Genomic DNA, 25,198 nt, shown 5'->3' on the forward strand with positions numbered 1-25,198 from the left:
CCATTTAGGACAGTTTCAGAACCACAACTTACCAGTATGTTGGAGTCCACGCTGCAATTCCACTGACCACAGCACTCAAACTTTAAAGAACAAAACGTAAACATTTTATTAGTGTGCTGATTGAGAAATCGATGACAAACTGTTGCATTATATACAGTCACTCAGTAGTTCATGTCGTTTCACATCGGTTCAAAGTGAGCTAGTTTGTCATCCTTGGGACTGTAGCATCTTCAAGTGACTGGTTCCACAGAGTCCTGTCACTCAAACCACATGGCACCCCAGTCCCTATGCAGTGGACAACTTAATGACGAGGCCGACTGTTCGTACTCAATTGTGAGCCGCCGATGGTACTCCCAATCACAGCCGGATGTGCCCTAGACCCCTGCGCCACTCAGGAGCAGTTCACACAGAATAGGGTGCCATTTGGGTTTCCACCAACATGTATACTGGTGGAAGACCAATCCTACCCGTAGTGGGGAACCCAGTTTGATCTTTGTTGGATGAACTCACCAGGTAAGGTAGTGTTAATCCCTTCAGGAAACTTCATCCCCACGTCTGTTAAAATGAGAAAGGAAGTTAGTGTTTAGCTGTAAAGAACATTTAAACATACAACCGCTGCATTAGCTACAGTCACTCAGTAGTTCATGTCGTTTCACATCTGTTCAAAGTGAGCTAAGTTCATCATCATTGGGACTGTAGCACGTCCCAGTAGCCATCCTGTACAGTTGGCCAGCCAAAAGGGGAAAATGCCTGCATCCAAAGTCACACCCTATTCCCTTTATAGTGCATGGGTCCTGGCCTAAGGTCGTGCACTATAAAGGGAAGTGGGGTACTAGTGTCTTAACATTTCACCAACCTGGATTTTCACAAAGTGCATCAGTCTCGTGGTCTGAATGCTAAAGAAGGAATCACAAAATAAATGTTAGTTTTTGCCTGGCTTCTATGAGAAGATAGAAAGTTCTTAAATAGAGCCCATCAGAACAAAGATTAGCTTCACAAAATAATCAGACATATGCTTGTCAATGGATCATCATATAAAGCCCGGAAGTAGTGACCATATAGAAATGGTGCCATTAGAACTGTCCTGAACACCAGTGAATACACTCAAATGGAACTCACCAGCACACATTCCTATTCCAGAATGGAACTCCAAGTGGAGAATCTGTTCAGATGACTTGAAGTCAGGAAGTCCTGTCACAAGTAATGCAGACCTGAGCAAAGAACACATCCATGTTAGTGACTTACTAGTCTGTATATTACTACAAGAGGCTTTGGAACACAGGACAAGGAGGCCATCAGATCAAAGTTAGCATCACCAACAATCAGATATATGCTTGTCATTGAGGATCATCGTTTACAGCCAGTCACGTGTGAGTCAGTTACCACCTGAAAGTCCACCCCAAAGTGCACTTCCCTATTTAGTTGTAAATCCATGACAGTTTTCCAGGTGTACACAAAGATACTTAAGGATTTAGGGCAGAGGACCTTTATCTACTTCCCCAGCCAGGTAAAGTCAAGGATACATATGTTATGTCAGAGTCAAACTGAGGTAAGTTAAATGTAGCTTAGCAAGCTAATGCTAACTAAAGCTAGCATAATGACTGGAAGTCAGCAGGTATGTTCTAGCATGCTAGCTGATAACCATATTCTTAATAGCTGCGCTAATGCTAGTTAATATTCACTTACAAATCTACCTTTACACTGAAATTGTATCTATATACGTGGGAATTAGATAAAGGGCCCTGGCGAATCTCTTAAAGGCGAAGGGCTGACAAGCTGAACACATCTAATGATCCTGTTGGTAAGTCAATGCACTCACGTGTCAGTCTTCTGGACTTCCGAGGCATATGTCCTGCATTTGTTGATCAGGGGGGAGATAGGGAGGTCCCTTCATGAACAGGCAACACGCAGGCATATAGAACACGACATTGATATCGTCGCTAATGGAACCTTATTTCCAATACAGTCGACTACTTCTGACCAGATCAACGTTAATAAGTAGTACACTATTGAGAATAGGGTGTCATTAGCGCAGCAACGACAGTCGAATCAGGGGCCAAATGCTACTCAGAATCTGGTAAAGAAGTTCCTTCTTCAAAGGCTGATTCGGTAAGAGAGAGTTCATTTTATCATCACCGTAGCAGAGACCTAACGTTGGGTTTATAACGACTTGATGGTTTGGTCACACCTAAATGGCAAGCTAGCATACTAGCTAACATGGCACGTGGTTAGCTAGTTGCTAAGTAAAACCACCACGTAAGCAGGCATTTAAGTAATATGTTGTCTTACCAGAGCAGCACATTCGAGTCGTCGGCATCTTGAAAGGAAGAGAGAAAATATATAAAGTCAACACCAATTGTAGTTACACCCGGTAAGCTAGCGCAGCCATTAAATAACGTAGGTTCTCATGTGAGCCTAGCTAGATGCGGACCACGTGGTCTGCTAACGGAGCATTTCGAAACACGTTTTTTTTGTTTAAAAAATTATAATATATTTGGCAAGTCTCTGCATCAAAACTACGAAAGTGAACATATCAGGTATGTCAGAACCAGGTCTGTGTACATTCTTCATCATCAAAAGACGTTGCTAATGCTAACAGCCAGATATCGGCCTGAACATGAAATAAAGCAAATCAGAGAAAACATATTTGATAGCTTGAAGTCCATAATTTGTCTTAGGGTAAATTCTAAAGATCAGTGGAATAGTTGAAACAAAAGGATGGCTTTAGAATTGAATGCCAAAGTGGCGACTAGCTAAGTTACCTTGTAGGTGCTTTCGCCGCATTCCGCTCAGTGGTTGACAAACTAAATTTTCAGAGGAAGTTCATTCTGTTGCTAAATGACGTTGTGATTGCCATTGCGTGATGCCGGGCATTACATAATAACGTAAAACTGCGCGTCATTACGTAGACTCTAATTGAACACTTATTTACATTTACATTTACATTTAAGTCATTTAGCAGACGCTCTTATCCAGAGCGACTTACAAATTGGAAAGTTCATACATATTCATCTTATTCTGTCATTGTTATATAGTGAAGTGTTCTGGACTGATGTAAACTATATCTTGGCCTCAAATTGCATACAACCCATTGAAATTTCTAAGTTTGACATATTATTTTTACTACACTGATTCCACAATTGAAATGTGAATATGTCATAAATCTCTTATATTTTATTTGGAACATTTTTTCATACACAAATCAAAATTTATGAAGAAAAAAGGCCCTTTTTCTTATTTTTTTTAATCTAATTTGGAAAACTATTTAGAGTCTTTGAAACGTATACAAAACAAAATGTAAAAAAAACGTATTCGCAATATGTCTGTATTTGAATTGATATAATGTGGATTAGTTTTTATAAAAAAAAAAATCTTCCTCATTTCTTTGTGGAATCCCTCTGGCTGTTATGTTTATGTTTTGCATGTTACTGTTAATAAAATTTAAAAAGTGAAAAAATATATATATAAATATCACATGAAAAAAAAAACATAAAAAATAATCTCGGCGAAAAATATGATTTGACTTTGTTTAGTTTAGATTTGTTTGTTTATTATCATATACTTTTATTTGTAAAAGTAATATAAACACAACACATTTTATATTATCCCATTTTTATTTTTAAACACAACACATTGAATTATTGAACAATGACACATTATTGAACAATTACATTTATTTATTTTCTTTTTCAAATCAAGTTTATTTTATAAAGCCCTTCGTACATCAGCTAATATCTCGAAGTGCTGTACAGAAACCCAGCCTAACCCCCAAACAGCAAGCAATCAAGGTGTAGAAGCACGGTGGCTGGGAAAAACTCCTAGAAAGGCCAAAACCTAGGAAGAAACCTAGAGAGGAACCAGGCTATGAGGGGTGGCCAGTCCTCTTCTGGCTGTGCCGGGTGGAGATTATAAACAGAACATGGCCAAGATGTTCAAAATGTTCATAAGTGACAAGCATGGTCAAATAAATAATCAGGAATAAATGTCAGTTGGCTTTTCATAGCCGATCATTAAGGTTTTGAAAAATAGCGGTCTGGGACAGGTAGGGGTTCATAACCGCAGGCAGAACAGTTGAAACTGGAATAGCAGCAAGGCCAGTGGACTAGGGACAGCAAGGAGTCATCATGCCCGGTAGTCCTGGACGTATGGTCCTAGGGCTCAGGTCCTCCGAGAGAGAAAGAAAGAGAGAAGGAGAGAATTAAGAGAGAGCCAAGATTTTCAAAATGTTCATAAATGACAAGCATGGTCAAATAATAATCAGGAATAAATGTCAGTTGGCTTTTCATAGCCGATCATTAAGAGTTTGAAAGCAGCAGGTCTGAGACAGGTAGGGGTTTCCATAATCGCAGGCAGAACAGTTGAAACTGGAACAGCAGCAAGGCCAGGTGGATTGGGGACAGCAAGGAGTCATCATGCCCGGTAGTCCTGACGTATGGTCCTAGGGCTCAGGTTCTCCGAGAGAGCGAAAGAAAGAGAGAAGGAGAGAATTAGAGAGAGCATACTTAAATTCACACAGGACACTGGATAAGACAGGAGAAGTACTCCAGATATAACCAACTGACCCTAGCCCCCCCGACCATAAACTACTGCAGCATAAATACTGGAGGCTGAGACAGGAGGGGTCAGGAGACACTTGTGGCCCCATCCGATGATACCCCCGGACAGGGCCAAACAGGAAGGATATAACCCCACCCACTTTGCCAAAGCACAGCCCCCGCACCACTAGAGGGATATCTTCAACCACCAACTTACAATCCTGGAGACAAGGGCCGAGTATAGCCCACAAAGATCTCCACCACAGCACAAACCAAGGGGGGGGCGCCAACCCAGACAGGAAGATCACGTCAGTAACTCAACCCACTCAAGTGACGCACCCTCCTAGGGACGGCATGAAGAAGCACCAGTAAGCCAGTGACTCCAGCCCTGTAATAGGGTTAGAGGCAGAGAATCCCAGTGGAGAGAGGGGAACCGGCCAGGCAGAGACAGCAAGGGCGGTTCGTTGCTCCAGAGCCTTTCCGTTCACCTTCACACTCCTGGGCCAGACTACACTCAATCATATGACCTACTGAAGAGATAAGTCTTCAGTAAAGACTTAAAGGTTGAGACCGAGTCTGCGTCTCTCACATGGGTAGGCAGACCGTTCCATAAAAATGGAGATCTATAGGAGAAAGCCCTGCCTCCAGCTGTTTGCTTAGAAATTCTAGGGACAATTAGGAGGCCTGCGTCTTGTGACCGTAGCGTACGTGTAGGTATGTACGGCAGGACCAACTTTTTAACGAGTAAACCTACACATTCTGAACAATCATAGTTTTAAGCAGTGTATTGGTAGTTAGTTAACATGCTACCTAACTGATCAACAATTATAGGTACAGGCWAATAACAAGGTATATATGCTATCTTATTGAATAAGCAACTTAACTCAAATAATGATGTATGTGCTAGGCATCTCTCTCCAGCTCTCCCCAGKTTGTTGTGCTGCTTGGCTGGCTAGCTGCTCGATGGTTTCCTTCAGATTTTGCCACTGTTTTCGCACCCACTGCAGTACACACTGCCACCATCAGCTGTGTGTCTCCGCCAGTTCCAGAAAGCCCACTCCTTGCATACGTACTGTAAATATGATGAATCATAGATTGGCAAGGAAATCCTCTTCACTGTCCAACTGCATTGTCACGGAGCTGGAACCAGCAGTAGAGGATGGAGTGGCCTTAAAGCTGTATGCTGCTGTGGTGCCAAACTGCTGCAGAAYTTCACTTGGTAGTTTATGCTGGTAACAGGTTTCACCAGCCAGCTTCAGTCCATACCGCACCAGGAGTATGGAGKTGAGAGTGTGCAGTGACATTGTATTTCTTAACTTTGACTTGACCATACTCATTTGGCTGAACAGCCGTTCAACCTCCGCATTTGAGTGTAGCAAGGAGAGGGCAGCGAGTGCAGCTTTGCACAGTTCTTCAAATGGATTTGACCCGGAAGAGTCCGTGTAGTTATTGACTTCACTCCAAAACTCGACCATATTTTCAGTTGAGTCCCACCTAAACAGATGGATGTTTCTCCATTGGGAAACAATTTTATCAATTGTTTGGGGCTGGTACACCAGTAGCTCAGCTACTTTAATAATTTCAGTGGTGCCTTTATTGTGCTTTAGCGTTTCCTTAACACTGAACAAGGCCATGTTGTTTCRCAAGGCTTCWAGGTTGTCTGGGAGCCTTGCTTGCAGCTCCTTGCTTAAAGCAACAATGTAGTTGATGCACTGTCTCCGAATGACCTTTTTGTCCTCTGGCGCAAGACTGAGTTGGTACATGSTGATGGACTGAGATGTCCATCAATGGCATCATTCAGGACATCCATTTTTGCCATAGGGTTGACTACTCTGCTGCAAATTGATGTTAAGAGGTGTACCAGATTGTCCAAAAGCTTGACAGGATCTGTTTGCTCTCCCTCAAATGACTTCACTACAACTTGATTTCAAGAATGTCAGGTAGACATAGTTGGTCTTGTCCATGTACATAGCGTGGAGCACATCCACCATGTAGCAAYGCTCACTGGCCTTGGTCAACTCAAAGTGGAGTTTCAGTTCTTCCCACTGGCTCAATATACGAGTTACCGCAGACTCAATCGATAGCCAACGTGTGGCACACACTTTGGTGACCTGCAGGGGTTTCTGGCCACAATTAATGGTGGCATACACTGCTTTGTACGCCTCGCRCCGTTTTGGGGAAATCGAAAACCAGTTGTAGGTTTCCCTGATTAAGTACTCAACACTCCTAGGGATGGTCTCTTTGGATGCTGCATAGACAGCCAATTGTAAAGAATGGCACACATCACGGATGAGTACCAAATTGGGCAATGCACATTCTACCTTTAAAATCATGTGCACCCCGTTGTGTACCCCAGTCATCACAGACGCATTATTAGTGCCAATACTGTGAAGATTCTCTTTTTKAAGGTTGCACTTCTCAAGAAACTCAACTAGCGCCTTTGCTAATGATCTGGCATCGCCACCCTCCCAGACAACCAGCCTGAGAAATGTGGACACAACGGTTCTTTTTTAGCACTGAAATACCGAATCACCACACCCAGGTATTTCGAGACACTGACATCAGTGGACTCATCCAAAAGGAGACTGAACTTCTCATCCCCCACATCTGATGTTACCCTTTTGAGAAAATAAGGAGCCAGTATTCCCCTAATCATTTCTGTGCACTTGGTGTGGTGCATTTCGAAGTTTGTTGCTGCCACAGAATCTGAAAAGGCAACTTTGCAAGCCATACCTAAATGGTCGCATGCTAGCAGCGAACAATGCTCTGCACTGGCCATTGCCATAGTAGCTTTTGCAGTTATCCACTTTTTTAACCAACTGTGGTAATGTAGACTGCGTTGTGGGGTTGTACGGTTTTGATTTATTTATATGTTTTACTGTAGCACAATGTTTTTTGATGTCATACATTTTTGCAAGCATATCTGATTTGCAGTACGCACAGTATGCCCAGCAATCATCCCCAATTACTGGCTTCAGCCACCCTTTAAATTCAGGTACAGACTCCCACTCTTTTCTGTACTTCTGGCTGTACAATTTTGATTGAGACATGTTGATTGATGTTGTAAGTTCTGTTCAAGATCTCGTCGAACGCATACTACTGCTGCTGCAGTCAGCCAACAATGATTTGCAATTTGCTGAAATTGCTGCTGGCCTGCTGCTGACGTCACTCACAATGCACTTTTGCAGCCAGGCACGTGTGTTGTGACAGAGAAAATCGGTTTTGTGTCATTTAGAGGGAAAATATGTGCGTTTTAGCGTTTGAGTCATTTTTCAAAAGTTGCCACAAGTTCCAAATACATTTTTAAAATTAGCTACATTTGTTTTTAGGTGCTGTTTGAAAAAAAAGTTGCTAAATATAGCAACAAAATTGCTAAGTTGGCATCACTGCCTGAGGGTGTTTAGACCGCAGTCTGTCTGTCTCTCTCTCTTCTTCTATGGTATAATGGCATTCACAACAATTAAATGTGTATTCCGCCACCTACTGTGTGGGTGGATAAGGATCCCCAAAAATAACATATGGGTAAAAATAAATCAAATATCACACAAACTACCAAAAAAGAAATGAACTAAACAAAATCAACCTGCTTTTCTGTAAAAACCTCATTCTGATCAGGTCCAACACAGCCTCAGAATCCTCCTGTGAGGGCAGGACATTTCCTGGTGACAAAAGTCTTGTAGTGCTTCTGCTGTGAAGTCTTGGAGCCCCCAAAACCTCTCGGCTGCAGCAGATATTGGTACAAAGGCTGTGAAGTATKTGTAGTTAATCAWWATCAAAGGTGGTAGCTCYGCTCACCGGTGAAGTGGAGCAGAGCATGCTGGGCAATCTCCAGCTCAGAGAAGATCAGCTGGAAGAACACTCCACCATGGTTAGTGTTGGTGTGTAACTGTTAAATTCAGTCACCCCACCATGGTTAGTGTTGGTGTATAACTGTATATTAAATTCAGTCACCCCACCATGGTTAGTTTTGGTGTATAACTGTATATTAAATTCAGTCACCCCACCATGGTTAGTGTTGGTGTATAACTGTATATTAAATTCAGTCACCCCACCATGGTTAGTGTTGGTGTGTAACGGTTTGACTTCATGTCTTGAAAAGGTTTTAATTTAATCACTACAGAAATACCATAAAATACAGTTTTCAGGGAGTTCTAGAAACCAGTTGAAGGAAAACTCTACCCAAAACCATATTTTGGTATTTGTTTCATTAGTCCATTGTACATAGTCCCAAAATGTTTTGCTTGTCAATAATCAAGTTCTCAAGATATGTAACTTTCAAAATACAGAATCCCCATATGATGCATTTTGCAAATACCAAAAGACCGTTTTGGGTGGAATTTTCCTTTAATGAAAGCATGCATCAGTCAGGTGAAAGGTTTATTTGGCATCATGTCCAATGTCAGACTAAACATTTTTTAATGCCACAGAAAATACCATCCATCTGAGTGATAAAAGGCATTTTATAACAATAATCTTATTTTTAATATACATTGTCGCTTACACTAATAGTCTTAATTCCTGATCAAATTTTGCCAAAACACTTAATGCAAAGATTATAGGACAGTTGCATTCTGCTGCACTATCCCAGTTCACCACTAGAGACATACAGGTATTCTATCCAGTGGTGTTCTGCTGCACTTCCAGTTCACCAAGAGACATACAGGTATTCTATCCAGTGGTGCTGCTGCACTATCCCAGTTCACCACTAGAGACATACAGGTATTCTATCCAGTGGTGTTCTGCTGCACTATCCCAGTTCACCACTAGAGACATACAGGTATTCTATCCAGTGGTGTTCTGCTGCACTATCCCAGTTCCCCACTAGAGACATACAGGTATTCTATCCAGTGGTGTTTGTGCTGCACTATCCCAGTTCACCACTAGAGACATACAGGTGTTGTATCCTACTAACTAGAAGAGGATAGATGTAGAAAAAGGGTGCGCTGATTTTTTTATTTAACCTTTAACAAGGCAAGTCAGTGAAGAACAAATTCTTATTTACAATGACGGCTACCAAAAGGCGAAAGGCGTCCTGCGGGGACGGAGCCTGGGATTCAAAATAAATACAGTACATAAAGAGAGACCTAAGAGAATATAGCAAGGCAGCAACACATCATAGTAGCAACAATACATGGTAGCAGCACAAAACATGGTACAAACATTAGTGGCCACAGACGACAGCACAAAAGGCAAGAAGGTGGAGACAATACATCACACAAAAATGCCACAATGAGGTTTGAGACGGATGGGAAACGGGACTATCATTCGCTGGAAAATGTGTTGCATTTCATTAACTAGGTAGACCAGACCCAGCTGCTATAGAGAGCAGTTAGTAATGGCATCTTGTTAGGCACAAACTCCGCCACGGTTCGTTGGACAAATCCTTTGGGAAAATGTTTTAACACTGAAAACAAGATCTGTGGTAAATTCAGGCGTAAACCTTTTTCTGAGATCAGCTAACGGTCACACAATTGAAGCATTTGTACTGAAAAAGCCCCTGCTATAATGGTCAAGTTAACGGATCTCAGAAAATGTAGAATCTTCTAAAAGCCAATTTATGCTTGCAGGAAAATATGATCGGTGCCATATGACTGGTGTGAAACAGACCAGTACTAAACGGCACGCAATATGACCTGTACAGGACGGCTTTTTTCTCCTGTTATTCACCAAAATTCTAATATAAGGCTCAATCTGTGTCCGGGAAACTAGCCTCAAGCGCAAACGCTCATACCTTGTAGTGAGCCCAAATTCTCTACCCCTGTGCTTCACGGGTAACAGATGGGGTTAATGGCGCTACATGGTCAAAAAACCCGATCGTTTCCACCGTAGGTATGGTTGAAAGAACCAGAGGTAACTCATTTGGGGGTTTACGGCCCTACAAACTGGAACATTAATGTCCATGATACCATCCGTTAAATATACCGGAATTTACTTGGATGAATGCTTCATTTAGCCACCATCTTTAGAGGTTTTGATACCAGTGTAAACCAAGTCTGTTCCATATATTAGCTATACAATTGTCCCACCGTATCGTTAAAGTACACTCCATGACGAAACATGCATCTCACAATAAATTCCTCCCAAAAACACAACGGCTTAAAATAATTCAGTCAACTTTCTATAGCCAGTGAACAATGTCAATCCCGTTACATGTGCATGTTTAAAACCACCTAGAATAACTACATAATGATATGAAGGAAATGTCACAAGTCTGATTTACTACCAGCGAGAAAGAAAAATTGGACAAGCATTAATTTGTAGATTTATTTATACATCAAAAAACAGTCACAGGGTTGAATTGACTTGGCCTGGTTTCCCCCAGTTCCAACAAGACGTCTCACTTCCTTGCTGACCAAGAGGGCTTGCCGGTGTACAACAGGAGAGCTAGAGGGAAAATAGGGTGAGAATTAAACCCTGGTGATACTGTAGGGACTAATACACAAGGTATGAGATGACTTGATCAGAGAGTAACCAATCAGTCAGCGTTACATCAGACTGGGGCGGTAGTGATGACTCATCACGTCAGAGTATGTAGTTTATAACAAATTGCATGGGTCAGTGTGATGATCCAAGAGGAACATTCAACAGTACATTAACAACATCTTCCTAATATTGATCTGCCCCCCTTTTCCATTACAACACATATACACCGAGTGGACAATACATTAACCTGACCAGGTGAAAGCTACCCCTTATTGACATCACTTGTTAAATCAGTGTAGATGCAGACAGGTTAAAATGATTTTTAAGCCACGAGACATGGATTGTGAATGTGTACCATTGTACCACAATCTCATGTACAAACACAACTTTTCCCCTCATAGGTATACAATCTGGAATAATAAATACATAAAATACAAAAACAAGTCTTTATTTTTCCAGAACTGGTTTGACAACAACATTATTTTGATTAAATAATTATTGAATAATGATGGAGAACTATATGATTATCCAGAATTTATTAGAACACACAATGTTACATTCACTCCTGAGGAGTATCAAATTGTTGTTAGAGATGTCCCTAAAGGTGCTGTTCTTCTGTTAGGAGAATATAACAATACTCCAAGTGCAACTGTTGAGGATTTTGGAGCCTCAATACAACTAGAAGGAATTTACATTTTAAACTATAAATGTAATGTGTATATAAGAAAACTATGTCAATATGTTACTATTCCCTCTGCTAAAATTTACTGGAGTGCAGCCCTAGGACAAGTGAACTGGAATGCAGCCCTTAGGACAACGTGAACTGGAATGCAGCCCTAGGACAAGTAAACTGGAGTGCAAGGCCCTAGACAAGTGAACTGGAGTGGCAGCCCTAGGACAAGTGAACTGGAGTGCAGCCCTAAGGACAAGTGAAACTGGAATGCAGCCTAGGACAAGTAACTGGAGTGCAGCCCTAGACAAAGTGAACTGGAATGCAGCCCTAGGACAAGTAAACTGGAGTGCAGCCCTAGGACAAGTAAAACTGGAGTGCAGCCCTAGGACAAGTGAACTGGAGTGCAGCCCTAGGACAAGTGAACTGGAGTGCCAGCCCTGAGGACAAGTGAACTGGAATGCAGCCCTAGGACAAGTGAACTGGAATGCATCCCTAGGACAAGTGAACTGGAGTGCAGCCCTAGGACAAGTGAACTGGAAATAGGCATCCCTAGGACAAGTGAACTGGAATGCATCCCCTAGGACAAGTGGAACTGGAATGCAGCCCTAGGACAAGTGAACTGGAATGCAGCCCTAGGACAAGTGACTGGAATGCAGCCCTAGGACAAGTGAACTGGAATGCAGCCCTAGGACAAGTGAACTGGAATGCAGCCCTAGGACAAGTGAACTGGAATGCAGCCCTAGGACAAGTGAACTGGAATGCAGCCCTAGGACAAGTGAACTGGAACAAAGTTTCGTTGTTATCTGGTAAATATTGTATATCTAATAAGGTGAAAGAAGTATCATACAAACTCATTCATAGAATCTACCCCGTAAAGACCTTTATTATACACAGATTTAAAATAGCTATTGATAACAAATGTGTATTTTGTGATTGTGACCCAGAGACTCCTGACCATTTATTTTGGGACTGCTCTTATGTCAGAAGATTTTGGAGTTAGAAGATTTTATTTTAAAAGAAACAACTATTAATGTTATTTTGAAAGACTCTGATATTCTGTTTTATTTTGAACCAAATTATATGGACCCTAATTTAACTTTCATTGTTAATTTGTTTGTCTTTCATGGAAGATTCTTTGTCCATAAAATGAAGAGAACAAACCTCTCTTCACATTATTTAAGATAGAATTGAAATATTATTTTGAAATGATTAGTAAATGTAAAAACAAAAAAGCAATACACACCATAAAAGTATTTAACAAATTGAAAATTAATCTTGATATGTAATACCACTGTCTGTTAGGTTGATGTACTCTTGTTTGTATATTTCAGTTTTTTTGTATTTGTTGTGTTTATATATTTTTAAATTATTATTATTTTTTTAAATAAAAAAATACATTTCTAAAAATGAGGTGCTTTGAGAGGCGAGTTAAGGATCATATCACCTCCACCTTACCTGTCATCCTATGACCCACTTCATTTGCATACCGCCCCAATACATCCACAGATGATGCAATTGTCATCGCATTGCACACTGCCCTATCCCATCTGGACAAGAGGAATACCTATGTAAGAATGCTGTTCATTGACTACAGCTCAGCATTCAACACCACAATAACCTCCAATCTCATCATTGAGCTCGGGGCCCTGGGTCTAAACCCCGCCCTGTGCAACTGGGTTCTGGACTTCCTGACGGGCTGACCCCAGGTGGTGAAGGTAGAAAACAACATCTCCACTATGCTGATCCTCAACACAAGAGGCCTCACAAGGATTCACCTATGACTGTGTGGCCACGCACCCTTCCAACTCAATCATCAAGTTTGCAGACGACACAACAGTAGTAGGCCTGATTACCAACAATGACGAGACAGCCTACAGGGAGGAGGTGAGGGCCCTGGCGGAGTGGTGCCAGGAAAATAACCTCTCCCTCAACGTCAACAAAACGTAGCTGATCGTGGAAGAATCGTGGCACAGCCAGAAGAGGATAGGCCACCCCTCATAGCCTGGTTCCTCTCTAGGTTTCTTCCTAGGTTCTGGCCTTTCTAGGGAGTTTTTCCAAGCCACCGTGCTTCTACACCTGCATTGCTTGCTGTTTGGGGTTTTAGGCTGCGTTTCTGTACAGCACTTTGTGACATCAGCTGATGTAAGAATGGCTATATAAAATAAACTTGATTTGATTAGTATGTTTAGTGTTTAGTATGCTTTATAAATACATTTGATTGAATGCCACTCCGACATTGCTCATCCTAATATTTATATATTTCGTAATTCCATTATTTACCTTTAGATGTGTGTATTGTTGTGAATTGTTAGATACTACTGCACTGTTGGAGCTAGGAACACTAGCATTTCGCTACACCCGCAATAACATCTGCTAAATATGTGTATGTGACCAATACAATTTGATGTAGAAAGGGAGAGCTTGTTTGACAAGGTCAGGATGGGAATGGGGTGTGGGTGGTATTTTGGGTGGGGGTGATGGGAGTGGTGATGTTTGTAGGGAATTATTTGATTTGAAATTCAGGGATAGTTAAGAGAATATAGTGGTATAGAGAGGTCGTGACCGGCATCACCCTCCTGTACAGTAGTTGGCGGTGTATGCACCTGTCAGTTGGTTGGATTCGCCAATAAAACTAAGAAGAAGAAGCATTTCTCGTTTGGTAAGAGATCTATGTCAGAGTGTATACATCTCGAGTGTATATGCACAGAGGCATATCCAAAGATACGTATTTCTAACTAACACAAGCTGTTTGTTGTTTTTTTACAACTTTAGCAAACCGTCAAGTCTATAAAACTTAGTGCACTGTGTTCATAACAGATTCTAGTTTTGGGAAAATAAAAAGTATGAGATCAGATGTTTCATCAGTGTGAAAATTTGTAGAATGTCAGCCCAGTTTCACCTAGTTCCATCCTTCCACTACACCTGACTGGACTTCCTCTCACTACCATATTTGGTGGTGAGAAAACGTTCTAAACGGATGCTTCAGTTTTATATCCCCTGTGACGTGTCTGGGTTACCCCTTATGTTTGTGGTGCTAAAAAGTTGAACATTTGCTAAAATTGTCGGTGATGAGATTCAAACTCACAAACTTTGGGTTGCTAGATGTGGGCACTATACGTCCAACCGGGTACGGTTGTATAGGACGTATAGGGCCCCTCGCGGACCCAGGGCCCCTCGCGGACTTGCAGTTCTCCCCTGAGAGCAAACTAGGTGGCGCAAGGCGCACCACGCTCCATCTCTCACAGGGCGCAGCCATCTTGCCTGGACTCTTCTGTGTTCCAAGGTAACCGAGCTATGCAAAGTAGCTAGCTAGCTTAAATGAGAAGTGACCATTTGCAGGACTAACGTTATAAGCACACTTACCCTTAAGGCCTGCCAACCTGAACCCCCACGTATGAAGCAAGAAATAAACGTGGCGTGAGTTACAGCCGTGTCCTTTCACGAACAGGCAGGTCACACTCCATTCACTTCTCCTGTCCTTCGGATAGTGTACGAGACAGGCTGATACTGTAGGTCCGTATTAATCTTTACTAATATTGTTGATAATTGGATATGGAGAAGGGTGAGCCGGTCAAGGATCGATTCAGACAAGGTGATAAATTGTATGACAAGCGACAGTTTAATTATGAGTAAAGATATCTGGTACAAGCGTATACGGTCTCGTTCCTTTGGCTCATAGAGAACCTCCAGAAAAAGCCCAGATAACAGAATGCATAGACATTTTATACAACACAGAAAGTAGGTTGAGTCTGGAAGTTCTGGTACTCTGGTTGGTCCAGATGAGTTGGGCGAGGTCCCCTTCAGGCTAGTATCACTGTCCCATTGGCTCTGAGTAGGGTTCTTTGTCTTCAGAAATGTTCAGCTAAAACAGGAGATTAGGTGTGTGCGTAGATGTTCCTGTCATATCTGTGTGTCTCTGTAAAATGTTCAGCCTAAAGAGGAGATTTTGTGTGTGCGTAGATGTTCCTGTTTTATCAGTGTTTATGAAAGGTTTACGTCAGCCCTCTGTCCTTGGGTATGTGTGTGTCTCAGTATCTCGTGAAATGCAGAACCAAGCACCCTTTTCTTATCAGTGTTTAGGAAAGGTCTGTGCCAGCCATCTGTCTCTGGGTGTGTGTGGGTCTCAGTATCTGCTTATGAGTTTGTGAGAAACCCTGTTTTGAAAGAAGTTAGTTATAACAATGTAATAGCAATATGCTTGTGTTATTTTAAATGGTATTTATTACAATATCCAGTATTGCGCAGTGTTTACTGTAGATGTAGTATATTACACGGTTGGCTTCATTTTCCAGCATTAGGCTGGGTATATGCTTGCCACACCATAGTGAGATTACACTGTTTTCCCTTAGTTGGAAACTCACATCTCTATTGCATTGCTGGTTTTTCCCAACATAGTGTGTAGCCGGTTGGTTTCACTATTGTTTCTGTTGCACTCCTTATAGTAGGCTACATACAGTAACTATCCTAGTTTCCCCTTGGAAACCATTTTTTCAGGTATATTACACTGCGGTCTTGCACAGTGTGTAACTGGGTTTACTAGTTTTCTGTCGCACTACTTTACAGTAAAACAGTAACCATTTTAGTTTCCCTTGGAAACGCACATCTCAGCTCTAGTACACTGAGGGTTTCAGGGAATAGCTGTGTTTACTATATGTAACAGTATAACTGTAAACCGTCCCCTCGCCCCGACACGGGCGCGAACCAGGGACCTTCTGCACACATCAACAACAGTCACCCACGAAGCATCGTTACCCATCGCTCCACAAAAGCCGCGCCCTTGCAGAGCAAGGTGCAACACTACTTCTAGGTTTCAGAGCAAGTGACGTACTGATTGAAACGCTAGTAGCGCGTACCGCTAACTAGCTAGCCATTTCACATCCGTTACACTCACCCCCTTTCAACTCCTCCTTTCCGCAGCACCAGTGATCCGGTCAACAGCATCAATGTAACAGTATAACTTTAAACCGTCCCCTCGCCCCGACACGGGCGCGAACCAGGGACCTTCTGCACACATCAACAACGGTCGCCCACGAAGCATCGTTACCCATCGCTCCACAAAGGCCACGGCCCTTGCAGAGCAAGGTGCAACACTACTTCAAGGTTTCAGAGCAAGTGACGTAACTGATTGAAACGCTAGTAGCGCGTACCCGCTAACTAGCTAGCCATTTCACATCCGTTACATATAGTTATAGACTCCTTTACAGTACAGACAGTAACTATCCTAGTTTACCTTAGAAACTCTCATAAGAGTGTAACAGTTTAACTTTAGTCCGTCCCCTCTCCCCGACCCGGGCACGAACCAGGGACCTTCTGCACACATCAACAACAGTCACCCACAAAGCATCGTTACCCATCGCTCCACAAAGGCTGCAGCCCTTGCAGAGCAAGGGGAAACACTACTTCAAGGTCTCAGAGCAAGTGACGTAACCGATTGAAAGGCTATTAGCGCCTTCACATCTGTTACACTTGCTATCTTCTTCTGTTCCACTGCAGGGTGTACACACGACCCTTCTCTTCCTTCCACAGAGAGAAACTACCATTTCCAGTATGTCGTTTCGCCTTGAGAAATGCAAGGTGTCCCTGCCCACAGGCAGCGGACTGCGTCTAAGAAGGGTGGCACTGAGCAGTCATCTTGACATGCTTGCCACCGACATTGGCAGCATCTCACAGGACCAAAAGTCAAACTGAAAGAGGCAAGTGGAGTCCCCATGGGTACTCAATAAAGTGATGGGAAGGCTTCGAACTCCAAATCTACTGCTATAGTTCTGACTCTAATGTCTCATCGTCCTTCTGGTGTTTAGACGTCTTGGTTGACTGAATATTTTTCAAATGAGTTTAGATGAAACCCCTCATTATGGCCAAGGGCTTTTGTCTAACAAACATGTTAACCAGCCATTACAGTCCACATACACCCCTCCCATTGTTGCGGCTAGGGCAATGGACACTTAATTTTCACAGACACTGGCAATATGAAAGCTTTATCAGTTATTCTTTGTTTACTATGGTGAGAGAGCTCTGGGCTAGGACATATCCGAATGGACTCTCACATTGCATGGTGGACACTGTTTCTGCAGCATTTTGCCTGGCGGGCGGGCCGGCCTTTGCCTTTTGCACTGGTGGTGCATTCTACTGGAGGAGAAACTGTCTTACCTGGAAGATGGGCTGGTCTGTGCCCCGCCCAGGGAACAGGCCACAACGGACACGAGGACCCTCTTGAACCACATTATAGTTCTGGGCCTCACCCGCTAACACAGGACTAGTAAAGGCCAAAAGGCAGATCTAGGATCAGATTATCCTGCCTCATTTCATTAATTCGACTTGCATTTTTATTTATGTATAATCCATTGTCCATATATTTAGGCTGATCTTATAATTTTAGATATCTGTTTAAATATATTTATATGTGTTGTAGGCTATGACATAATTTTATGTTTATGCATCTGTACCAAGAAGTTCAAATAAACCTAAACATAAACCTCGCATAGGCTTGAAAAATATCAGACCGGTTGCAGATAAGGTAGTTGGCGGCAAATTTGATATGCTATTTCCTGTGATACCTTTATTTAATTTCGTGTGCAAACTGATCAATATCAACCGTTTCACTTGTAGCATTGTTTTTGTATTGATATTCACAATAATAACACAAATGTATTTAGTTAATTGTTTTACAAAACCTTTTTCAAACAAAGAAAGAGGAAGGAGTCCGCGCTCGTGACGCACGGACGTAAGGAGTATAAAACGCGCAGGAACCTTCCAGTCCTTCCATTTCCTTCTCCCAGCCAACCGAGGTAAGATTATATATACCGTTTCTTTCACACGAAAATCTTTTAGCTACGCTTTTGATAGGAACACATTCACTATAATGCACTAAGTTGTAGCGATTTTTTTTTTTTTAAAGCCATGCGTTTACTTGCATTTGCTGCCAGTTGCCTTACGTCTGTCTAGTCGCCACTTTGGCGTTCAATCAAAAGCAGTCTTTTTGTTTAAACTCCAACTGATCTAAATTAATGACTTTATTTCTAGTATCAAACATGTTTTGTTCTGATTTGTTTATTTCATGTTCAGGCTGATATCTGGCTGTTAGAATTGCAACGTCTTTCGATGATGAGAATTTACACAGACCTGTTCTGAATACCTGATTGTACTTTAGTATTTCTGATGGGAGACTTGCAAAAAAAAAAAACATTTAACCAAAAATCTGTTTCGAAATGCTTCTTTCGCAGAACACGTGTCCGCAACTAGCTAGGTCACATAGCAATGTACATTATAATGGTTGGCTAGCTACCGGGGTTGTAACTACAATTAGTGTTGACTCTATATTATTTTCTCCTTTCAAGATGCGGACGACTCGAATGTGCTGCTCTGGTAAGCAACATATTACTAAAATACCTGCTTACGTGGTGGTTTTACTTAGCAACTAGCTAACCACGTGCCATGTTAGCTAGTATGCTAGCTTGCCATTTAGGTGTGACCGGACCATCAGTCGTTATAAACCCAACGTTAGGTCTCTGCTACGGTGATGATAAAATGAACTCTCTCTTACCGAATCAGTCTTTGAAGAAGAAACTTCTTTACCAGATTCTGAGTAGCAGTTGGCCCCTGACTCGACTTTCGTTGCTGCGCTAACGGCACCCTATTCTCAATAGTGTACTACTTATTAACGTTGATCTGGTCAGAAGTAGTTCACTGTATTGGAAATAAGTTTCCATTAGCGACGATATCAATGTTGGGTTCTATATGCCTGCGTGTTGCCTGTTCATAAAGGGACCTCCCTATCTTCCCCCTGMTCAACAGAAATGCAGGACAGATGCCAGGGAAGTCCAGAAGACTGACACGTGAGTGCATTGACTTACCACCAGGATCATTAGATGTATTCAGCTTGTCAGCCCTTCGCCTTAAAGAGATTCGCCAGGGCCCTTTATCTAATTCCCAAGTAAATGGATACAATTTCAGTGTAAAGGTAGATTTGTAAGTGAATATTAACTAGCATTAGCGCAGCTATTAAGAATATGGTTGAATATGGTCAGCTGGCATGCTAGAACATACCGGCAGACTTCAAGTCATTATGCATTATGCTAGCTTTAGTTAGCATTGGCTTGCTAAACTACATTTAACTTACCTCAGTTTGACTCTGGCTGGCAAACTGTCATGGATTTACAACTAAATAGGGAAGTGCACTTTGGGGTGGACTTTCAGGTGGTAACTGACTCACACGTGACTGGCTGTAAATGATGATCCTCAATGACAAGCATATATCTGATTTTTGGTGAYGCTWACTTTGATCTGATGRCCTCCTTGTCCTGTGTTCCAAAGCCTCTTGTAGTAATATACAGACTAGTAAGTCACTAACATGGATGTGTTCTTTGCTCAGGTCTGCATTACTTGTGACACGACTTCCTGGCTTCAAGGCATCTGAACAGATTCTCCACTTGGAGTTCCATTCTGGAATAGGAATGTGTGCTGGTGAGTTCCATTTGAGTTTATTCACTGGTGTTCAGGACAGTTCTAATGGCACCATTTCTATATGGTCACTACTTCCGGGCTTTATATGATGATCTATTGACAAGCATATGTCTGATTATTTTGTGAAGCTACTGTTTATTCTGATGGGCTCTATTTAAGAACTTTCTATGTTCTCATAGCAGCCAGGCAAAAACTAACATTTATTTTGATTCCTTCTTTAGCATTCAGACCACGAGACTGATGCGCTTTGTGAAAATCCAGGTTGGTGAAATGTTAAGACACTAGTACCCCACTTCCCTTTATAGTGCCAACTGTACAAGATGGCTACCGGGACGTGCTACAGTCCCAATGATGATGAACTTAGCTCACTTTGAACCGATGTGAAACGACATGAACTACTGAGTGACTGTAGCTAATGCAGCGGTTTTATGTTTAAATGTTCTTTACAGCTAAACACTAACTTCCTTTGTCATTTCAACAGGCGTGGGGAGGAAGTTTCCTGAAGGGATTAACACTACCTTACCTGGTGAGTTCATCCAACAAAGATCAAACTGGGTTCCCCACTACGGGTAGGATTGGTCTTCCACCAGTATACATGTTGGTGGAAACCCAAATGGCACCCTATTCTGTGTGAACTGCTCCTGAGTGGCGCAGGGGTCTAGGGCACATCCGGCTGTGATTGGGAGTACCATCGGGCGGCTCACAATTGAGTACGGACAGTCGGTCTCGTCAATAAGTTGTCCACTGCATAGGGACTGGGGTGCCATGTGGGTTGAGTGACAGAACTCTGTGGAACCAGTCACTTGAAGATGCTACAGTCCCAAGGATGACAAACTAGCTCACTTTGAACCGATGTGAAACGACATGAACTACTGAGTGACTGTATATAATGCAACAGTTAGTCATTGATTTCTCAATCATCACACTAATAAAATGGTTACCTTTTTGTTCTTTAAAGTTTGAGTGCTGTGGTCAGTGGAATTGCAGCGTGGACTCCAACATACTGGTAAGTTGTGGTTCTGAAACTGTCCTAAATGGTGCCCTCTATAGTACACTACATTTGACCAGAGCTTTATGGGCCCTAGTCAGAAGTTGTCCACTAGAAAGGGAGGTCTTTCCCAGAATAACAATCATTCTCTGCAACCACATGATAAACCTTTTGGAATCTCGTTTGTCTGACTTCCTGTTGATGATAAATGACCTGACACCCTGCAGAGTAAAGAACCCTCGCTTGACTGTCTTGTTGCAGCCTAGTTTCACGTCCTCCATTTYGTCTTACAGTTGACTGTCCTGAAACAAGATGGCTGTTCTGGGCTGCTCTAAGCTATGCAGGTAAGGATCCATCCAGTCTAAATGTATATTTTAACACCAGTGTCTTGACCTGGAAGTGGTAGTTAAAACATTCATTAAGTTTATTGTATAGATATCTACACAGCGTTGCCAACTTTTACTTGTACAGTTTAGCTAAGCGCAACATGTTTGAGGGATCCCGTCCTTCTGCTGAACATGATGAATATTCTCTTTGGAATCTCGTTCGTCTGAACTCCTGTTGAGAAAAGGAATAGCTGMCTTCAGCAGAGGGCTACGTAATCTGTCATAAAGGCTACATATGTAAWGTCTRACCCCTCCATGTGCCTGCCTGGTATCTGGTCCCCACCCAGACTTTAACCTGAAGCATATGTCTTTGTAGGTTCTTCTGTTTGTGGCTGAACAAGGAGCCGTGATGCCAACTAGACKGGTGAGTTTTGGTTAATGAGTACGTTCGGTAATGAATCTCRCGTCCTTGTATCTTAACCAGAGCCTCTGCTTTAGCCACAAGCTACAACCAGTCTAGTATTAACTGACTGCAAACAAGAGTGAACGGTTGATGTTTGGTAGTCGTGGTGACTCTGGCTCCTAGTGATGACACCCGCACGTGTCTTACGCCCTGTGTCGACGACAGAACCTGAAAAGGTGGACCCACTGGCGTTGCCAGGGCAACAAGGGGACAGCTGGTTGGGGTTACCAACTGTCTGATGGGACCAGAGACTCACACACAATATACTTTGGCTTTGCATTGTCGATCCAAGATGGCTGTTATTTGATTTAATATCAAGAAGTAGATGCAGAATCATTCATGAAATGCTAGTAGCAGCACAAGTGACTGGGGTGGATGGGTCACTCAGGATGTAGTCAGTTAATTTATATTTCCATGCAGTTTAAGCAGGATTGAAGTTAGAATACTGACTTCCAAATAACTAGTGTCCTGATGTAGTACAGGGCCCTTGTCAGCACTTTCCCATATTTAGTCTCTCAGGGTGGTAGTGCTGGTCTAGGATCAGTTGTTACCTCCCCAGCTGATTGGTTACCCCTCTGATCTATCAGACAATAAAGCAGTATTAATGTAGTGCTGTTCAGCATGTTTATTTGGACTCCTCTCCTTCAGGTCCTGATGGTGGTACCAGACTGGTCACTAGAAGATGCCTGTTACTGAACTACCACAAGGTGTGTATGATCGACTTTACTTCTGTCCTTTATAATGTAGAAGTGATGATTTCCTGTTACCGCCCCAGTCTGATGTTAAGCTGACTGATTGGTTAGTGAACTGATCTATACTATAGTGAGGTCTGGTCCTGAGGACCCAGAGGAGTGGTGGGTCCCCAGGATTAGATAATGCTGTGCTGTAGACTGATCTAATGTCTGACCACTAGTTCTTACAATACCACTTAATTATCCCTCAACTCTCCTCCCCCAGTTGATGTCCTTGTGGGTCTGCAGTCTTCAGGAAGGTGTGTATGATTGTGTTTTTACAGCCTCTTCACTCACTGACCTTCCACCTCTTGCACTTGCTACAAACTCCACCTACCTTCTACCTACTCATTAACATCACTGAGGGAACTACAAATACCATTAACTCTTAACTACAGCGCACACCCACCATACTGAACATTCTGGAATGCTGTATGATGAAAGTTCCTTCACAGTTGGTTGGCTTCTGTCCGGTGCTCTGTGGCTGGCATCAACGCAGGTTTCCCATCGGTCCTCCTGTGGGTTGGGCAGACACTGACAAGCCTGCTCTTGTAGAGGGGGCAGGGGTAAGGTGGTCTGCCTGCCTGGAGGGAGGGTGTCTGGGTGGGGAGCTTGTAGCCAGACCTTGGACCACTGGCTGGATGGCTACAATGACTGAGCCCCCTTGGTCTGATCTCGTCTCAGAATGCTCTGCATATAGTCTGCAGTACCTAATGTACTTGTGCATAATGTTTAATTTGGTATCTGTTCCTTCCAGGTCCTAACTGTTCCAGCCTGGCCACTGGAGAACTGTTGCTGCACTACCTCAAGGTGTGTAGGATCAACTTTGATCAGTTGCCATTAATTTCTGTCCTTTATAATGTAGAAGTGATGATTTCCTGTTACCGCCCCAGTCTGATGTTAAGCTGACTGATTGGTTACTGAACTGATCTATACTCTAGAGCAGTGTTTCACAATCCTGGTTCTGGGGACCTAGATGTAAGGCTTCGTTTAGACACAGCTCAATTCTGATCTTTCACTAATTAGTCTTGAGTAATCAAATCAGTAAAGATCTGGTGTGATTGTTAAACACCAATTAGTGGAAATCTGAATTGGTCTGCCTGTGTAAACGCAGCATTATTCACCAAATTCAATCAAGGGTTTGAGTGTAATCAGGTGTAGGGTGTGTTAGTGGAATTAAATAATTCCTCTAATGTACTCATTAATTAAATTCAATCTGTCTATTTATAAKAATTTGTAAGATAATTATTAACATAAAATAGACAGGATACAGTCTTATTAAAATTAGATAATAGGGTTTATTYTCGGAGCAAGCTGCCATTTGATCATAAACACAGGTTTATATACAAGATAGGACGTCATAGGTTACAGAATTAAGTCTCACAAATAGAAAACAGGTTCAAAAGTTCATTCCAACTTCACAGGGCACTCACATGAAACACCATATAATCATTTATCCTGAAGGCTCACTATAATTGATGACCACTTTAGCAGACAACTCAAGATAATGTTAGACCTAAAAAGTTTATCTAAACACCTCAGGGCTAAGTTGGGTCAGTTCAACCATAGTTTAACGACCTTTTCTACTTATTTTATGACCCACAACACCTCTTTTCACCAGGCATGCAGAGTTCAATTAGTTATAGTTTTATCTAAAGCTAGAATTTGTTAACTATTTATTAACAAAATTCCTGACAGGTGGTATTCAGGTTTTCACTGGCAGTGCTGTCCCAGCATATTAACACTTAACACGTTGAGTTGTGAATTCTGTCCTGTAATTAGATCACCTGGTCAACAGTGAGGGTCTCACAATGCTCTGGTCTCATTCTTGTAAACAAACACCATGTGACTGGACCTACTGTAAAATACATAAGTAGCTATCAATATAAACTTCATAGAAATAATGTAAATGTTATTGGTGAAACCCTGTTTTCCAAATACCCTGGTAGACCACCCAAGCCTAGTTCTSGGGGGGAAACACTTGTTGACAGTTTTGGGTCCCCAGGATTAGAATACACTGCTATAGACTGATCTCATGTCTGACTACAAGGTCTTACAATGTCACTTCATGCTTTCCTACTTTCTCCCTCTAGGTTTCTGCCCCCCTGGTTGAGGTCCTAGTGTCTGCCGTGTTTGGAAAGGTGTGACTTTTGACAGCATCTTAATTCTCCTTCCACATGAAGCATTCTGGAATGTTGTAAATGATGAACACACGACTCAACCATACCAGTCAGGTGGCAATCCTGTCCTGTGCTCTGGGCTGGATAAAGGTCTGGCCTCCCATCGGCCCTCCTGTGGGTTGGGCAGACACTGACAAGCCTGCTCCTGTGTCTCCGGGACAGGGGTAAGGTGGGCTGCCTGCCTGGAGGGAGGGTGACGGTGGGGGCTTGATCCCAGACCCTGGACTGCTGGCTGGATGGCTGCAATGACTTAACTAAAATCCTGATCTGGTTTCAGAATGCTCTGAATGTAGTCTGGTAATCTAAGATTGGTTTTATTTGGTTTTAAAACTGTTCTGTCTTTTTAGAGCTCGTTGGCTGCTGAAGTGTTGCTGTGCTGGTGGAGCGGGAAGGTGTGTAGTGGGAATGACTTACGG

The 25,198-nt window shown here is 42.4% G+C and overlaps 1 protein-coding gene, 1 long non-coding RNA gene, 6 other non-coding genes and 2 pseudogenes across 22 annotated transcripts in view; 6 read left to right on the forward strand and 4 right to left on the reverse strand.

Annotated features, from left to right (window-relative positions):
* Window positions 1-2,319, reverse strand: LOC139024535 (uncharacterized). Of its 3 annotated transcripts, none has more exons than XR_011475868.1 (6): window positions 2,290-2,319; window positions 1,820-1,852; window positions 1,120-1,211; window positions 857-896; window positions 511-555; window positions 1-80 (listed from the first exon to the last, which is right to left on the reverse strand). It is a non-coding gene; the product is annotated as an uncharacterized lncRNA (long non-coding RNA). The 3 variants fall into 3 exon arrangements; XR_011475869.1 differs by having other exon boundaries at window positions 1,820-1,888; XR_011475867.1 differs by lacking the exon at window positions 2,290-2,319 and having other exon boundaries at window positions 1,820-2,279.
* Window positions 157-219, reverse strand: LOC112071478 (small nucleolar RNA SNORD29). The gene has a single exon (XR_002894120.1). It is a non-coding gene; the product is annotated as a small nucleolar RNA SNORD29 (small nucleolar RNA).
* LOC112071461 (small nucleolar RNA SNORD29) lies at window positions 630-693 on the reverse strand. Its single transcript, XR_002894108.1, has one exon. It is a non-coding gene; the product is annotated as a small nucleolar RNA SNORD29 (small nucleolar RNA).
* Window positions 2,320-10,989: 8,670 nt separating the features above from the next.
* On the reverse strand, window positions 10,990-11,063 carry LOC112071468 (small nucleolar RNA SNORD31; annotated as a pseudogene).
* Window positions 11,064-18,348: 7,285 nt separating this feature from the next.
* LOC112071454 (piggyBac transposable element-derived protein 4) overlaps window positions 18,349-25,198 on the forward strand; it is a 45,356-nt gene continuing 38,506 nt past the window's right edge. For 2 of the 13 annotated variants that reach the window (XM_070439409.1, XM_070439411.1), the window contains exons 1-12: window positions 18,383-18,419; window positions 18,969-18,996; window positions 19,426-19,466; window positions 20,003-20,094; window positions 20,316-20,356; window positions 21,052-21,100; window positions 21,344-21,426; window positions 22,520-22,578; window positions 22,829-22,862; window positions 23,360-23,412; window positions 24,696-24,743; window positions 25,130-25,174. In XM_070439409.1, coding sequence (XP_070295510.1) covers window positions 20,335-20,356; window positions 21,052-21,100; window positions 21,344-21,426; window positions 22,520-22,578; window positions 22,829-22,862; window positions 23,360-23,412; window positions 24,696-24,743; window positions 25,130-25,174 — 393 coding nt within the window. In that variant the 5' untranslated portion in view covers window positions 18,383-18,419; window positions 18,969-18,996; window positions 19,426-19,466; window positions 20,003-20,094; window positions 20,316-20,334. The other 11 variants (XR_002894100.2, XR_011475870.1, XM_070439407.1 and 8 more) reach the window with 10 other exon arrangements.
* LOC112071472 (small nucleolar RNA SNORD29) lies at window positions 20,438-20,501 on the forward strand. Its single transcript, XR_002894115.1, has one exon. It is a non-coding gene; the product is annotated as a small nucleolar RNA SNORD29 (small nucleolar RNA).
* LOC112071479 (small nucleolar RNA SNORD29) lies at window positions 20,913-20,975 on the forward strand. Its single transcript, XR_002894121.1, has one exon. It is a non-coding gene; the product is annotated as a small nucleolar RNA SNORD29 (small nucleolar RNA).
* Window positions 21,989-22,115, forward strand: LOC112071474 (small nucleolar RNA SNORD22). The gene has a single exon (XR_002894116.1). It is a non-coding gene; the product is annotated as a small nucleolar RNA SNORD22 (small nucleolar RNA).
* On the forward strand, window positions 22,614-22,688 carry LOC112071469 (small nucleolar RNA SNORD31; annotated as a pseudogene).
* Window positions 23,463-23,532, forward strand: LOC112071464 (small nucleolar RNA SNORD31). The gene has a single exon (XR_002894111.1). It is a non-coding gene; the product is annotated as a small nucleolar RNA SNORD31 (small nucleolar RNA).

Source organism: Salvelinus sp. IW2-2015, unplaced genomic scaffold (genome assembly GCF_002910315.2).
Source record: "Salvelinus sp. IW2-2015 unplaced genomic scaffold, ASM291031v2 Un_scaffold1619, whole genome shotgun sequence".
NCBI lineage: Eukaryota > Metazoa > Chordata > Actinopteri > Salmoniformes > Salmonidae > Salvelinus > Salvelinus sp. IW2-2015.